The sequence below is a fragment of the Centropristis striata genome, chromosome 4 (genome assembly GCF_030273125.1).
Source record: "Centropristis striata isolate RG_2023a ecotype Rhode Island chromosome 4, C.striata_1.0, whole genome shotgun sequence".
In the NCBI taxonomy this organism is placed as follows: domain Eukaryota; kingdom Metazoa; phylum Chordata; class Actinopteri; order Perciformes; family Serranidae; genus Centropristis; species Centropristis striata.
The window spans coordinates 37,006,776-37,024,909 of NC_081520.1; the positions used below are offsets into that span (position 1 = coordinate 37,006,776).

Genomic DNA, 18,134 nt, shown 5'->3' on the forward strand with positions numbered 1-18,134 from the left:
AGGAGGCCTCCCCCGTGGGTTATGTATATGAATGAATGGCTCCTACACAGGGAATGGCTCCTCCCCAGGAAATCCACGACTGTACTTTCCAGAAATAGAGTATGACTTGCTTAAAGTGGAACTAATGCATCAGCAACGGGTTTCCAGCAGGGCTAAATATGACGGTAGGCCAGGGTGTAGCTCCTACTGGCAGGCCTGCATGTAGCTGGGAGCCTGTTCTCAAACATGTGTGTTCATGCAGCACATTCGATTCCCCCACTACCGCTATAATGTACATGCAGCAAATCCACATATGCATGCACCTATACACACACACACACAAATGCAGCTAGACACACATAATCAGAGCAGTAGAGAAGATGTAGGCGGTGTGACGCAAGCATTATGAGTCACTCTGACACAAAGCCTGAGCCATTGTCTTGGTATTACCTCTACAACAGGTTGGATGTATCGCTGCTCACATGAAAACTGACCAAAGGTGAAGTCACACACACACACATACACACACAACTTTAAATCACCGAGCCATATTCACTACAAACCTCTTGTGAGATTTTCTTTCAGCTTTATAATTACAGACAGGGGTCCAACAATGATTAATCACACGTTTTATTCGGGGGGTTTTAAACTCACAGATATGATAATTATGTAAAAGGCTGTAACTATAGCAACACAAACCTGTCATCCAAGAGAAGCACCCCACCATATGCCCAATGTTTCCACAGAGGAAGACAGAGGAGAGAAATCCAGAGAGAGGAGGAATATAATTTACCTGTTTTTATATGTTATTTAAATATCCTCTCATTAAGATTATAGCATTTCTGATGAAGCTATCACCTCAGCCTGCTGCCACCTCTGCCGGGTCACCATCTGTGACAGAATAATGAGCTTAAATTAAGTTTATGTGTAGCCCAGTGTTCCATTTAAATGTCTGAAAGGGTTTCCACTCCTTCATATTAGCAATACTCCCAAATCAGACCACTTTTGATTATAAAGGACCAACTTCTGCTGCAGTACCAACCTCTTCCACAAGAGGGCGCAGCACCACTCGGGGCCTGGACCTGGAGGGCTGCCAAGTACATACCAAACTGTTGCCCAATCCTGTCTGTCACATTAGAGGGTAAAAAAGGCTAACTTGACAGGATGTTAAAGATCTTTTTAAAGCATATAGAAGTCTTATTTGACTAGAGATAAGGCTGAAGCCTCGCCTGTTAACACATGGTGAAATACCAGGTCTTGCATGCTGCTCAACAGAGGAAACACAAAGCTGTAAAGTTATACAATTGCGAACGCTGCCAAGGTGCAGTTATGGGGTTTTCTATTTGCGCAATTAGTACGGAATAAGGCATTAACACTGGGTAATGTTTTAGAATAATTGCCCCCTCAAACTGCTTGCAGACTTTGTTAGCAAACACTACGGGAGAACTCGGAGTACTCACACACGCACAAACGCTGCCCAGATGGGAGACAGATGTTTCATAGACAAGGTCAAGGAGTCCATGCAGTAATTGTCTGCTCCACCATTTCTCAGTATTCTCGGCATTGTTCAGATCACCACATCCACATAAATCCAGGAAATTTCCTCTGGAATGGAAACCATGTCCTTCTTTCACAGACATATTTGTGTTGCTTTTATTTCTTTCACCTCTGTCTCTCTCACACACACGCACACACACATTTGTTCCAGTCTCAGGGTACATGCAACAGGGTTGGACTCCACACAAAAAAAATAAATATATATATTAATATGCACATAAACAAATTTAATCCTTCCAAAAACTTGATCCACTTCTGACGAGTGGTTGACCAATATGACTTTTTAAATGCCCGAAGTCAAAATTTAGAGAGCAGTGAGGCTGACGGAAGATATAAAGAATGCTGGTCTTTTTTATTTATTTTTTTATTTTTTTAGAAATTTTAGGAATTCATAAATTAAATACAGTCAGGGAAAAAATATTAGACCACCCTTGTTTTATTCAATTTCATGTTCATTTTAATGCCTGGCACAACTAAAGGTACATTTGTTTGGACAAATATATTGAAAATTTGAAAAATAGCTCATAAGAGTTGAATTTAAAAGCTGATATCTAGCCATTTTCCATGGTTTTCTTGATAATAACCAAAATTATTATCAAGAAAACCATGGAAAATGGCTAGATATCAGCTCTTAAATTAAACTCTTATGAGCCAATTTCTGTCGTTATCATTATATTTGTCCAAACAAATGTGTACAAATTGTACCAGGCATTGAAATAAACAAGAAAATGAAGAAAATGGTCTAATATTTTTTTTTCCATGACTGTTAATGTCCACAGATAATTACAAGATTATACCTAACTAAAACTAATGAACAAAAAATAAATTATTTTGTTGAACTTAAAAAACAGCATTTATTAGCAGACATCATCTCCTTGTTTCTGAGGGATAAAGAATATTTACATAAATTAAAGATAAACAATGTTAGTGGAGTGGCCTTGCTTGTTGGCTCAGTGAAATACTCTAATTAAAAAAAAAATTGCCCTTTGTGAGCAGAGACATCGGCCCGATACAGATAATCTTAAATCTCTTTCTTCTTCTCCCGTTTCTGGATGTTTCTGGATTCAGAGAAAGTGCTGATGATGACCGACACACAGAGATGATGAAACATAATCTCATTATCCCGACCCAGACTAATCTACTAGGAACAAGTCATCCACACCCTTTACACACATGTTGTACTCCACACACAGACGTGCTCGTTATATGCATATGCAGAGTAATATCAGGTGATCCAGAGCAATAAACAAACAACAAAAATATGGCATCGGATATGCAGGACACGATGCTGCTGGGCTTGGAGGGAATAAAGAAAACCATCCTGCATGGAGGCAGCGGAGACATCCCAAAATTCATCACTGGGGCAAAGGTACCGTCGGCTTCCAGTTATTTATTTACACTTTCTGATAAATGTCCAAATAACCAACTGAGCACCAAGTTGTGTGATTCCACAGTTCGTAGAGAATTCCTTTTATATATTTATTATTTGTTATTTATATTTTTTTTTTACTTTCTTTTTATTGAACATTTTAACAAACATTTTGCATACATCTGGTATACATAAATCAAACCCCTCCAATAATGCATCTTCAGATTACACTTGCCATCTTTCATCTTGGATCAGATATAAAATAACTTTACATTTTTATTCACTCCAATAAATCCGTGCAACTGAAATAGTAGTCATCCAATGTCATCCAAAAATGATGACTAATCAAACAGCAATTTTTTCCAGTGTAGTGAAATTAGAGAAATAAAAATAATAATATTTATTTATAATATTTTTATACTGTGCGGTAAATTAACCTCACTGGACAAATGGTTGAAAATACGTCTCAATTTCAAAGAGGCTTTATTGGCACGGCCGCAATAAAATACAGCATCACCAAAGTATTGCCAGTTTGAAATGTTTTAAAGCTATTCAGAGGCTCTAATAAAAGTTAAGATACACAAAGCATTTTGAGCATACAGAGACCAAAAAAAAAAATAGAATTGTACAAATCTTTCTGTGACAAGCATATAAACATGACAGATATATATATATTCTTTTAATACATTATCTAATAAAAAGGTCAATTCATGGAATACCATTAAGGTCAATAATTAAAAAATAAATACATATGTATGTAAATATATAAATAGGCATATGGAATAGATATGGCTATGTAAAAAAAATATCTTCAAATAATAAGGCATGTATAAATACATTATATATTTATTTTTTAGAAGATAAACATTTCTATTTTTGTAAGGATGTTTTACAAAGGACTGCTTTTATTTATGAGATATTTTTATTTCATAATTCAGCATCTATTTATTTTACTTTAGGGGACATTTATTATTTTAAGTATGGAATTGTGAAAAAAAAATTCCCCCAAATACATAAAAGTAGTCGTTTGAAAACCACTATTTAAATAAAACCCTTATTTAACTTTTATTTATATTTATTGCCTCATTTATCTGTTCCAGGATTTATTTCATAGCTATATTTATTAATGTCAGAGGCTTTGTTTTTATATATTGAGAGCTATTATTGGCTTTCCAAACAATTCAGCTGTGTCTGTCGAGTCTCTTTGACGATCCCTTTTTAATGTGCACAAGGCTTAAAGGAGCAATAAGTAACAGACTGTTATTGGCCTGTGGAAAGCAGAACAATGATCTGTGAAGGTTTAACTGATGCATGGCTTCATTACTTGAGATTTATGGATTTCATTTTCCCGGCTTGTGCCAATTTGAAGCCGTTGCAGCTGAACATGACGAGTGAGTGGAGGAGGACGATGCAGTTGCCCCCGGCGACCAGTAGAGGCTGATAGGACATATATCACTCAATGCCCCTTTAATGAGAACAGTTTTTTCAGAGCTTAATCAATACACTTTGAACCAGCTGCATGAGGTTTGACAAAATGAGTCCAAATTAAAAAACGCTGTTATACGATGTGAGTGTGATCATTATATCAAGAATAACCACTTCATTCTTTTAAACTTTTTCTTTTTCTAGCAGTTTTCTGAATAGTTTCCACAACTGATGAGTGACTAAATGCATTTGACATCATCTGAAGTTCATAAAATCCCTCCTGACATGTTCTGGTTCTGTATATGAGGGCGCTGTTATCATGAAATATGAGAAAATCTCATTAAAAAGGAGCTGTTTTTTTCCTTGGATGTTATACAACCTTGGCATATCCTCATGCCTGTCTGAATAACAGAGCTGTCTGAAGTTTGTAACATTTTTGTTTGTTGAACATTTTGTTTCTTTTCATTTATTGTGTTTGTGATCTTTATTTAATATCTCTCCAATATTCACTTTAGCCATCTTGTGTTACGAAGAGAGTTGCATTGACTCTAAAACTGACATCATTCTAAATACTTTCTTCCACTTTCTGTCCACAGTTTTAAACCTTTATCGGGTGAAGAACCGTATATGGTAACTTCAGCGGATATACAAAATAAAAAATAAAAATATTTTGAGAAAAAAGTTGCAAAAGTGGCAGATCTACAAGAAAAAAAGTTGCAGATTTAAGAGATTTAAAGTGGCAAATCTGTGTGGAAAAAAGTCACAGATTTACGAGAAAAGAGCAACTTTTTTCACATATATACACATACACATATACATTCTGGCAGTATGTAATATCTTCCAGTATTCTCTAGGGTTGAAATTTGGAATTTGTAAGTATTTCAATGAGTGCCCTATTAAGTTTTAACAGTTTTTTCCTTCTTTATGGACTCCAGGTGACTTTCCACTTCCGCACCCAGCTATGTGACGATGAACGTACAGTGATAGATGACAGCAAAGTGGTGGGGACGCCCATGGAGATTGTGATCGGCAACATGTTTAAACTGGATATCTGGGAGACTCTGCTGTCCTCCATGAGGATCGGTGAGGTGGCCGAATTCTGGTGTGACATCATTGTGAGTGCCAAAACAACAACAACTTTTTTTTTTTCCTCTAACGATGTGCAAATCATTTTATTAACCCTTTTTTTCAGTGTCATTTTTAGGAACAAGGGTTGTAGTTTATAATTTATTTATTTATTTATTAATGGGGGGGGTGAAACACTGTCTGTGCTGATTTCTAACATTAAAAGAGAAAGAAATAAACAAACATCATGACGTATGCTAAAATAATTTAAATAAAAGAATGAAAATGTCACTCGTATATTATATAATATTGTAATTCTCATAGCAGAAGGTATACAGCAGAAAACACAACGGAATTAAGTTAAAATATATATTTTTAAAAATCAATTTTAAAAATATAGAAAAAGAGTGAAGTAAAAGGTTACTTATCCTCCCTGGTCATAGTCCTTCATTAATCACTCAAACTTTTCCCGAACCTCTTGAAATGCTTTAAAAACGTATCTTCATTCACTAGAAAGTTCTCAAACAGATCAAAGGCCTCCTTTTTACCTTTAAGAGTATAAGTCAAATTTTGTTTAAAAATGCTGTCTGTTACCTGCAAATCTCTTCTGAGAGGTTTGACTGTTCACTTAATGCAGATGTGGACGACTCTGCTCTCAGTGACAACCAATGAAACAACACAGTTTGACAAGTGTTGCATGCTCCGCTTAAACTTTTAAAGCTTGAACTTATAAAGCACAAGCATATATTGCATCCTCCTGTATAAAATGAACAGAGTGTCTGGGGCAAACAGAAAACTTTTTCACAACTGGATCAACAGGCTGCCTGGACTATAATAATAACAGTAATACATGTGGTTTATAACAAACATGAAGAAGAACACTGCCTCTGGGACATCTGATTCACTTTCAGTTGTGTTTATTTGAATTCCCCACATATTTTTCGATGTGAGCAATGTTTTGTCCTTATGAGTTGTTGCTGTGTGACCTCCTCCTCTTATGAAAGATGTTGTCCCATCCAGATGTCTGAATATATATATATATATATATATATATATATATATATATATATATATATATATATATATATATATATATATATATATATACACACACACACACATATATATGCCCCTAAACCAGATCCAGGTGTTACAGAGTTTGTGTGTGTGTGTGTGTGTGTGTGTGTGTGTGTGTGTGTGTGTGTGTGTGTGTGTCAGAGACAGATGGGTTGAGGCATACTGTCATTAATCTGCAGCAGCCTCACTTTTCCCTAATCGGCTCTGATTCCTGCTGAATCAGCACTAGCGACTCGCCTCCACTCTGATTAGATTTGACGGGCTTAGAGCATTTATTCACTCCTCTCTGAACAACATGGGTGCGCCACACACTGCACTATCACTCCCATCCAGCGGAGGGCAAACTTGCCACGTTAGACCCAATAAATAGACAACTAATTTATTTGCAGGGCAAGTTCAGTAGATAGATAGATAGATAGATTATTTATCCCGAAAGGGAAATTCGGTTGTCACAGCAGTCCGGTATTTAAGTACAACAAAATACAATAGAATAAAATAAAATACTGAGGTAGCATAAATAAAAACAACAATAGAAAAAAAAAAAACACAGAATAGAACAAGGACACTTAAGAAGTTAAAAAAGAAGATCAGTTGGTAGGTTGGCTAGATGATGGTAATTATAATTATACTGATGATATGATGGCAACAATGCTATAGTGACTAGACGGTATATAATTGTAATAATAGTATAGTATATAATATATAATATAATATGTAATAATAAATAGTAACAATATAAAATAACAATAAATAAAATAATTATAAATAAAATAATATGATATGTAATATATAAATATATAATAGTTATAGTAATAATAATAGATAAGGCCGGTATAATAATAATAGTAGTATAGGAGGAGAATGGTCAAAATCTCAATAATACTCTTCACTAACCGAGCAGGTGCATAAGACCAAATTTGAAAGTAGCTGAAATCCTCAGTCACCTTTAGTTTAATTTAAATTTGAACTCTCTTCTTTCCAGCACACTGGTGTTTATCCACTTGTGGCCAAGAGTATGAGGCGCATCGCAGAGGGCAAAGACCCCGTGGACTGGCACCTCCACACATGTGGCATGGCCAACATGTTCGCCTACAGCACCCTCGGCTACGACGACCTGGACGAGCTGATGAAGGAACCAAAGCCTCTCTACTTTGTCCTGGAGCTGTGCAAGGTGAGAAGGAAAGATATGACTAGATGGACGCGTGTGGATCAGTGCCAAACAAAAAAAAACCTCACAACAGCAAATAAATGAACTCTATTTTAATGGTTTCAGGGCAGTAACCCTTTCATTTCAGAAGCAAAGTTGACTTTGTGGAAAATTAGGATAAAATATGAATTAGAAGAGACAGCAGAAGGTCCTAAAGCAGTGACACTCATCTTACAGCCTGGGGGCCTGTTGAAGGGTGCCAGGTGGCCTGTCAACCTTTTTTTAATTCTCAGTGAAAAAAGGTAGATTCACATTGGTGATTTTTTTGTACTTTCAATGTAAATAAGGTGCCAGACTGCAGTAAAAAGCATAAAAATACACCTGCCCTGTGTGGAGCTCCTGCAATTTGATTTTGTGCTCTTCAATGTGTCTTAATTTTATCTGAGAAATATTAATATTAATATTCAATAACTGGTCCCTGGCCTCCCTAGCCTAATGGTTACCCTCTGATATACACTAATGCTGCACTGATAAGTAATTAAAGTGATTTTTCATGGGGAAATAGCAGAAAATGTCTCTCAAAGCCTCTCAAATATGTAAACATCCTACATTTCTCAGTTTTATATCATATTTGGGGTTTGGACTGAAAAGACAAGACATCAGAGATACCAGGATGGACATATTTCACTATTTTTCTGACATTTTATAGACCAAACTATTAATCAAGCAAACAAGAACATAATCAACAGATTAATCAAGAATGAATATAATCATGAGTTGCAGCCCTCATACACACTATATACAGTACAGGTGCATCTCAATACATTAGAATATGATGGAAAAGTCCATTTCCAGAAGTTCAAGTCAAATAGCCCCAACCAAGTATTGAGTGCATATAGATGGACATACTTTTCAGAGGCCAACATTTCCATATTAAACATACTTTTTAAAATTGGTCTTTTGTAATATTAATTTTTTGGAGACTCTGAAATTTAGGTCTTTGTTAAATGTAAGCCATAATCCTTATAATTAGAAGAAATTAAATAAATTAACCCACTGAGGCATGAAACGCCTGTAAAACCTCTGGACAATTTTAAAATAAGCCCCTAAAACCTGAAGTTTTTCTGGAAATTCAACAGAAGTGTCAACGCTTCTAAATAATAGATTTTTCAGCCTCTGTAGCAGATAGAAATGAAATTCTAAAAGTATTTGAGAGCTTATACAAATACTACAAAACGACGTATCCGCTTTCCAGGCTTCAATGGGTTAAGACATGAAATCTTTCATTCTGTGTGTAATGGATCTATATAATGTGTTATTTCCACTTTTTTAATTGAATTACTGACATAAATAAACATTCTATGATATTCTGATTTATTGAGATACACCTGTATGTGTGTGATTGACAGGTGCAGCAGCCCAGTGAGTACAACAGGGAGACGTGGGCCATGAACAACGAGGAGAGGCTGAAGGTGGTCCCCGTGCTGCACGGTCAGGGCAACCTGCTCTACAAACAGAAACGCTACCAAGAAGCCACACTCAAGTACAAGGAGGCCCTCATCTGCATCAAGAATGTTCAGACGAAGGTGATCAAACAGTCCGAAATACAGATTTCTTTGCTCCTATGAAACAGAATTCATAGACATTGATCTGCACTACTCTCCTCTGCAGGAGAAAGCATGGGAGGTCCCGTGGATGAAGCTGGAGAAGATGGCCAACACCTTAACGCTCAACTACTGCCAGTGTCTGCTGCGCATGGAGGAGTACTACGAGGTCATCGAGCACACCACTGACATCATCAACCAGCACCCAGGTTTGGTACCGACAGAGGCTGTATCCCAAAGTTAAGGATCCTTTCTCTTAGGATCCTTTCTACGGAGTCGGGTCCTCCAGAGGCAACAATGTAAAAAAAAGATAAACAATAGCTACTCAATAAAATTGAGGCAATGGATTGCATGCAATATTATTTATTAAATCTAACTACGTTACAAGTTGAGTTAATAAAAACTTAACAGGAAGTGCCTGTCAATTAAAAATTGACAGACTAATTCTATTGTGTTGGAGTCATTCAAAATTCTCTTGATTTAGAATTACATACACATAAAAGGTTATATTTAATGTGATCAAAATAAGTAGAATCTATCTCAACATTTTTATATTAAAGTTACTTAAACAACTGCCTCAAAATCAAGGACGCATTTATATTTAATACATTTTATCAAATATATTAAGTAAAATGAAATGACTACAGAATAATTTATTACAGTGAAGGCCAGAGTCCTTCCAATCACTGGTATACTGGAACAGCCTTCAGTGTGCAGATGTGCGTCATTGCGTAATTCAGCGCCGCAATTTCAAAACCTGCTCATGACATGGATATGGCTTTGGCATCAGCACTCTTCCACATATATGTGTGAAAATGGAAGAAGATTCTTTAAATTAAATTCTTTATCCTTCAAATTCAGCCGTTTGAGGATCCTTCTTTGACTTTGGGATACAACCAGAGACTGATGTGATGTCATGGTGCACTGAGGGATCCTGTAGACATTTTTAAAGCAGTAGAGGCTTGTTTTGCTAATTAGATGATCAGATTCCAGCCACCTGATATACTGCAAGACAGTCATGCTGTGTAAGCATTACAGCCTCACAGTTTATTTAGCCTTTTAACAAGCTGGGTGTGTTTTCACGCTGCAATTTTTATGGTCGCTGTAAATGTACGTTTCATGTGTCTATGGAAGTGTGAGCCGATAAAACGGTCTGCTGCCTGAACTTCAGTGTGCACAGCCTGTATGTGCATGTGTTCATAGATGCACATGAGGATCAAACTCAGCTGTAAAAGACTTAAAATTATTCATTATATTTGTCCTCCAGGTGCAGTGAAAGCCTTCTTCGTGCGAGGGAAGGCCCACGCCGAAGTGTGGAACGAGGCGGAGGCTCGGCAGGACTTCAGCAGGGCGCTGGATCTGGACCCGGGCATGAAGAAGGCCATCAAGAGGGAGCTGGCTGTGCTCAGCATGCGCTTGGAGGAGAAGAACCAGGAAGACAAGAACAAATACAAAGGCATGTTCTGAGCGGGGAAGACGGCAGCAGGTCGGACAGGCCAGAGAGACAAACTGTGTCCAATGAAATGACCCGGGTTTACTAAATCTGGTTGTATAAGCCCCTCCCCTTTTCTTCTGTTGTTTTCCTCAAAACGAGTGAGACAAAGACCCTTATCATCTTAATGGTTAACTTATTTTTTGAGTGTTTGTCATTTCTATATTTGTATTGCACTTATAACAATAAATAATACATTTTATTTATAGCGCTCTTTTCAGGGTACACAAAGACGCTTTACAGTTAAAATACAGTTAAAAATAAAAACAAAAAAATAGCAATAGAGTTCGACAGATATTATTGGTCAATATTGGTCTATCAAAGGTATATCGATATGCTGTCCAATATATGCTGTTATGAAAACTTTTTTTACACAATATATAATGCAGAGAATAATGCTTGACGTGATTTAGAAATGGTGTTAGCTATTCATTTTTGCATTGTATTTTTTTTCCCCGACTGAAACTAAGCAGTAATTATGATTTTTAGCTATTTATTCTTTATTTTCTCAGTTAGTCATTTATAGGATTAAAGTTAAATATTATTTGATAACATTTTATGTTTGAGGAAGTAGCTATATGGGTATATTTGCAGAGTGGTGAGAAATCAGTGCACAATCCGCATAAAAAAAAGTTTCATTTTCATCCCAGCTCAAAAAAAATCGGCCATCATATTTGTTATGGATGAATTTCCCCCCTCGAACATCAGTATGAGCATCGGTCTTAAAAATCCCATATCAGTCGGGCTCTATTCATCTATTTAAGATTTACCCATTCTGAGAGTATGGATGTTTTTAAGTGATGTGAGTGAGATTAATGATTACAAAGCAATATTACACTTATTAGTGGAAGTTAGATGAGAAGATGATACCAGTCGGTTGTGCAGAGCCTGGCTGGCTCTTTCCCGTTGTTTCCCGTTCTTTTTGCTAAGCTAAGTCAGGCAGCTGCAGTCATACCATAAAGACATGAGGGTGGTATCTTGTGCAGTTCTCTGAAGAAATTATTGGGGCAGTTTAGTTTGATTTCTGTGTTTAAATGTGTCAAGAGCACCACTATAAGTCAGATGTCACACTTTGCCACTCATTTCCCGAATCAATGTAGAAGAACTGAAGTATTGGTTATTTTAATCTATAGCCACTAGTCATGTAAAATCTAAATCTTTACACATTTTTAATTCTCTGAGTCTTGTAAGCACATTTGCCTTCCACAAGGTGGGGCTCTGACCACAATTATTCCTCCGCTTCAACCTGAACCCTGGAGGAGAAATAATCCTGAGCCTATCAGCAGCATTCTCATTTCCATGAAGAGTCGAGGGGCTCATAAAAATAAATGATCTGGATCCTATCCACTGCTCGTCTCCTTCCCTTCTTTGCCTTTGTACATGTTAAAACAAGAGAGGGGAGGGAGCTGCAGAGGGCGAGTTGGGACTAATGCATCTGGGAAATGCTCTAAAAAACACATTTCAATGCACTTATGTTTGTGCACCAACATAAAATATTAGATATTCAATCAATAGTATGACATCACACGGAGAGCTCAGTTTCATTCAGGGAATCCCCATTCATCACTATCTGCACCGTTCCCCCACTCATCACTACCACAGGTCACGGTGCAGTGTAGCAGTCACTCAGGGAAATGAGGCCGACGCTAATGCACCAGTCAAATGATGAGAAAAAAATCAATAGGAGCAGATCTAAGAAAAAAAAATCCCCACTGAGGATCGTGATTAAACATTCAAGCTAGAGCACCAAGCCATTTACAACCACCTTTACTAATGCAGTTCCTGCCTCATGTGAGGCGACTAAACAAGGAGACAAACTGGGGTTTCATACTCTCATTAGAGACCACATGCAATTCATCTCTTGTCTCAGATCCAGGAAAGCATTTTCCCTAATCTTCTACTTAAATATCATCAGGGCTATTTAGAAAATGGACTTAGAAAGAGTTGATTCATGATGCCGAGCTGTGCCGCTGGGAACCCTGCCCCGGACTGAAACACAGGACTACAGTAAATTCTGCATAGCAGCACAATCTGCTGCTGGCTCTCCTCCATAAACCACTGGTGCTGATGTTGAGAAGAGGGGAAGAAAGGGAGGAGGAGGAGGAGGAGGAGGAGGAGGAGGAGGAGGCGGCTCAGCCAGACTGCCCTGCTCTAACATGAGATGCAGCAAGTTAGCCAGAGGAAGCCAATTTCAGGCAGGAAGTAGAGTGATTGTGCATCCAGAATAAACTGTTAAATTTAGGAAGGTTTTTTTTTTTTATTATTTCTTGTCTGCTTGTTTTAGTCTTTTACTGTTACATTGATATTATTTCAACTCATACTTAATGTATTGATTCTGTTTTAAAAACTGATTCCTTTATTTTTCATTCTTCTAAACATGGCATTCATTTGGTAAGTGCTTTTATTTGCAGGTGCATCTCAATCAATTAGAATGTCATATATAGCAACAGTTTATTTATGTCAGTAATTCAATTCAAAAAAGTGGAAATAACACATTATATGGATCCATTACACACAGAATTAAACATTTCATGTCTCAATTTATTTAATTTCTTCTAATTATAATGATTGTGGCTTACATTTAATGAAGACCTAAAATTCATTGTCTCAAAAAATAATTAATATCACAAAAGACCAATTTTAAAAAGTATGTATAATACGGAAATGTTGGCCTCTGAAAAGTGTCCATCTATATGACTCAATACTTGGTTGGGGCTATTTGACTTGAACTACTGGAAATTTACTTTTCCATGATATTCTAATGTATTGGGATGCACTTGTAGATAAAACATTCCCCAACTACATAGCTGACATTGGGAGTTACTGTATTTTGGCATGTGGGCAGAAGGATTTTCAACCAGCACCCCGATAATAACCAGCAAACCTGCTCCATCATCCGAGCTATACACACCATACAAACTACATACTATTTATCTATTATTTTAATCAAAGAGATTTACATAACAGAACAAAAGTATTTCCAAAAAAAACAAAACATCCTTGTTTTCCAGCTGGCAGGGTAAAGAAGAAAACACTTGTGCTGATTATGTCACATGATATAGGCCTACCTATTAAACTAAAACTAATATAAACTAAACTAAACGTCTTTAGGCTACAAAATAAAGTGCATTGCCAAGGCAATATTATATCAGTTACATGTCAGATCAGAGGCCTTGTATCCAAACCAACACTGCAGCCTGATCACAACTGATTATCAATCACACAACCTGAAATGAAACAAAAGCGACATCACGGCGGATGCAATAAACACTATAAAGTAAATCAAAACCCGCCACGTGTTATATTGCAGAATAAAAACATCCCAATCGCAAAGAACACAGAGATGCATCAACTATAATCCAGTGACTGCAGCAACAATCACAAAGCAGAAAGAGAGAGGGGCACATTTTGGTACGAGAAAGTTTGTTCAAGTCCTCACCTGTTTGAGTCTTCAGCAGGTGAAGTTCTCCTCACTCTGCTGCATGTCACCTCCTTCTCTTCTGCTCCTTCATTCTCAGTCCACCGTTCAGCCTCTCTGACCCACTCAACTACTTTCCACATGGTAAACTTTATGAGCATCTGCAGTCACAAACGGCAGAAACTCCTCACAGTTCCTGAGTGAAGTCACCTGCAGGATCCGCCGTTAGCATCTTAGCAATCAGCCTGTCAGGCAGAAGCAGCGTGCACCTGTGGGTGTGTTTGATTTGTGCCACTTGACGTGCTGTAAGGGTGGTGCAGAGACGTCGCTGCCACTTTAATAAAAAGATAAAAGAAAAGAAAATAATGAGAGCGCCACCTACTCACACACCATGCTAACTTAGATATATATGATGCTAACAACACAAACAATGCATAGATGTAGATACCACTTTAATAAAGAAAGAAAGAAAGAAAGAAAATAAATAAAAGTGCTGAGGTATAATACCTTTTTAAACTTCATGTTGCATTCTCTATTGTTATAATGTCCGCAAGATGTTAAATAGTGTCTATTATGTGGCAGCGCACACTGAAATATTCCACTACAGTTAAAAGTTTTGCATTCAACACTTACTTAAGTAACGTACAAAAGTATCAGCTACAAAATGTAGCCTACTTAAAGTATCAAAAGTACTTATTGTGCAGAATGGACCCACTCAGATAGTCTTTTCATTTAAATTGATGCATTTATGTAGGCCTAAGTGGTGTTTTAATCTTGCAAAAACAACAAAAATATTCAATTCAATTCAACTTTATTTATAGAGCGCATTTCATGCACAAGGCAGACTCAATGTGCTTCACAATGTATATACATAATTACAGTTAAAAACAAAAACAAAAACAAAAAACAAAACAAACAAACAAACAAAAAATAGGGCCAACTTTAACGACTTGATGTACCGTTATGAGGTTAAAGTTATGTTAAGTTATGAGTAAATGTACTTACATTCCACCACTGTTATGTGGGTTAATTATTGCCATGGCCGGGGCTTTTATTTTGTGTGCCTCCACCGGAAGTGTCGTGCTTTAATATGAGTGACTTGACACTGGTCCCAAGTTGAGTACAGTCGCTGTGCTGCTGCATCGTGGAGACAGTGGAGGAGAGGAGGAGAAAGTGAGTGATTTGTGGTCTGCTGTGAGAGAGACGCTTCACATTCATCCCTGTGTGTTTGGAGAAGGAGAGAGACGCGTTCACACTACTTTACATCAACAGACAGACTTAAAGGAAAGTGTTGTAGGCTGGATCAAGGCTGGAGACAGGACAGGAGCCCCTCTGACCGAGCTGCTCCTCCATTGGATGTTATCAGAGAGGAGGGGAGGTTTTGTGATCTAGACCCCTTTCGGAGATGAGCCACAGGGCGGATGTGAAGGAAGCTGACGGAAAGTGATTGAAGAGGAGGAATGATAACTGCAGGAATTTCATCTTCTCTCTGATTTTATTATTTTTCTTTTATGTGGATTGGTCTGTTCCAGCCTTTTAAAATAACTATCACCTCGGCTCAAAGTTGACAGATTAGTTGTATTCACTCAGCTGTATTATGGGACGCATCTTTGCTTGCAATTAATTTTTCAACCAGTTTTTAAAATATTTCCTTTTCTGATTACTAATTTACTACATTTCAACATGGCCATCAACACGGACACCGACTTCCTCAAGTCCAACTTAAGTGAAGGAGGTGGAGGAGGCCCTCAGTCCTCTGACCCCCATGAGACGGAGAAACTCCTGGCGCTGACCACCGAGCCCGGAGGAAACGGGATGAAGATGTCCACCTCCTTCACGGTCAACATAGACAGCGACAAGGGCCAGGAGGCCGACCAGAACGGCCACAGCGTCGCCGTGAGGTCGGGCTCCGCCGGGCAGCTGGGCGCCGCCGCCCCCCTGTCCCCGTCCAAGGCCAGTCTGAGCCGCTCCTCCACCGGGAACGCCACCGTCCAGGTGAACCCGAAGCCCAAAGATTACCTCATCCTCGTCATTTTATCCTGCTTCTGCCCCGTGTGGCCCGTCAGCATTGTGGCCCTGGTGTACTCCATCATGGTGAGTGGCACTTTACTAAACTAAACAATGCAGAAACAATGCAAAAAGTGAGCGAAAAACACCAGATTTTGAGATGTCCACAAATGGAAGAAAAGAAAAAAAAGTCGTAGGTAACGCTTTATAATAAGGTCCTTAATAACCATTAATTAACAAGTAATTAGGCATTGTTCTCGCTTTAGATCCGGTAGTTGCAAAAAGCATAGTTAACTTATAATAGATGAGCAATAAAGTATATTTTAATATCAATAAGCAAACAAAATAAGATTAATAAAGGCATGGCAAAGACATAATGGGTGGGTCATGGGTGTTTGTAATGCCATTATTAACACTTATATGAGCTTATAAACACACAATAATGTTAATAAGCATCTTGTAAGGACTTACAAGGGCCTTATTACTTGTTAATTAATGGTTATTACAAGGACCTTAATATAAAGCGTCCAAAAGGTCAAATATTAAAATCACTAAAATGCTTAAAATGGACCAATTATAGTCTTTTGTATCTAGTTACTTCGGGATGTCCAACAATTGTATGACATAAAATGTATAGTCAACGTCTAAAAATGCTTCAAATGAGTCTGTTGATATATATTAGATCAAAATATGGCCAGAAATGACGGGAAAATACCATATTATGGGATGTCCAAAACTGACACCCTCAAAAAAGTCATACTATAGTCTGTTTATTTTTGTGAAAAATGACTAATAAATGCTAAAAATGGACCAATTATACTCTGTTGATACATGTCATAGTATTATCTTTAAAAAAATGATAGAAAAACACTAGATTATGGGACTATAGTGTGTTGATTTTGTAAATGAAAGAAAAAACTTTGGTATTTAGTTACTCTGGTATTTCATTACCTTGGTACTTTGTTACTCTGGTATTTATCAGCCACCCCTAGCTGAAGCATGATGTGAACGTATGATGCCCCCTTCACATTTCTGTCTGCCCCCTCATATATGCGGTAGAACCGGCCCTGATGTTTTCCATATTTTTGTGGGGAAATAAATTTTGATGGGGGGAAAAATGCTATTTCACATAATTGTGGACACCCAAAAAGCTTAAAGACAAAAGTTGTCCACAAGCAAACCGCTACAACCTTTAGATTTATGAGTCATGAGTTAGTTTTGATGCTCTTTACACTGATTCTACATTGATTTGGCTTAGGTAGTATCCAAAGCAGCTTGGTTACTGCACCTAAACCTTAACCCTTGCGTTGTCTTAACCCTTAATAGGGCACTCATTGAAATACTTGCAAATTCCAAATTTCAACTCGAGAGAATATTGGAGGACATTACATAGAGCCAGAATGTGTAAAAAAACATACGGACCCAGGGGAGGGCGGTAATATTTTGAGAAAAAAAGTTTACGAGATTAAGGTGTCAAATCTACCAGAAAAAATGTGCAGATTTATGAAATTTAAAGTGGTGAATCTGCAAGAAAAAAGTCGTTTTTTCCCCACTTTTGTCTCGTAAATCTGTACATTTTTTTCTTGTAGATTTGGCACTCTAATCTAGTAAATTTGCATACTTGGCCTTAATATGCCGTCATAGTCAAGTTCTCCTCGTACAAGTCCATGTGGTTCTACGACCAAACAGAGAGACATGGGGACCCCATTTTGATATCCACTGAAGTTACCAAATATAGTTCTTCGCCCAATAAAGGGTTAAGGGACAAACCTGACCTGCCACTATGTTGAACAGAGGAAAAAAACACCATAAATTATCTTTTTTCAAGATGAATATTGGTTGAAAGGTTTAGAATTACTAACTGTTGTTTATACATCTTGTGATTGGGGGCAATGGGTAAAAAAAATGGGAAAAGATGAGTATTATAAATATATATATTGGAGACAATTTCCTTATTGTACAGTAAATAAGACCATATAACTGTAACGCCAAAG

The 18,134-nt window shown here is 37.4% G+C and overlaps 2 protein-coding genes across 5 annotated transcripts in view; both read left to right on the plus strand.

Annotated features, from left to right (window-relative positions):
• The first annotated feature begins 2,809 nt into the window (after positions 1 to 2,809).
• On the plus strand, positions 2,810 to 10,690 carry aipl1 (aryl hydrocarbon receptor interacting protein-like 1). 4 transcript variants are annotated; one of them, XM_059330510.1, is made up of 6 exons: positions 2,810 to 2,910; positions 5,325 to 5,445; positions 7,455 to 7,643; positions 9,029 to 9,205; positions 9,291 to 9,432; positions 10,491 to 10,690. In XM_059330510.1, exons 1-6 carry the CDS (start codon positions 2,810 to 2,812, stop codon positions 10,688 to 10,690), a joined length of 930 nt encoding a protein of 309 aa, XP_059186493.1. The 4 variants fall into 4 exon arrangements, with proteins under 4 accessions (XP_059186493.1, XP_059186491.1, XP_059186494.1 ...); XM_059330508.1 differs by having other exon boundaries at positions 2,810 to 2,905; positions 5,266 to 5,445; XM_059330511.1 differs by having other exon boundaries at positions 2,810 to 2,905; positions 5,266 to 5,445; positions 9,363 to 9,432.
• A 4,594-nt stretch (positions 10,691 to 15,284) lies between these two features.
• Positions 15,285 to 18,134, plus strand: part of trarg1a (trafficking regulator of GLUT4 (SLC2A4) 1a) — a 28,892-nt gene continuing 26,042 nt past the window's right edge. Inside the window, exon 1 of the mRNA XM_059330452.1 lies at positions 15,285 to 16,227. Coding sequence (XP_059186435.1) covers positions 15,817 to 16,227 — 411 coding nt within the window. The 5' untranslated portion in view covers positions 15,285 to 15,816. The remainder of the gene's footprint in view (positions 16,228 to 18,134) is intronic.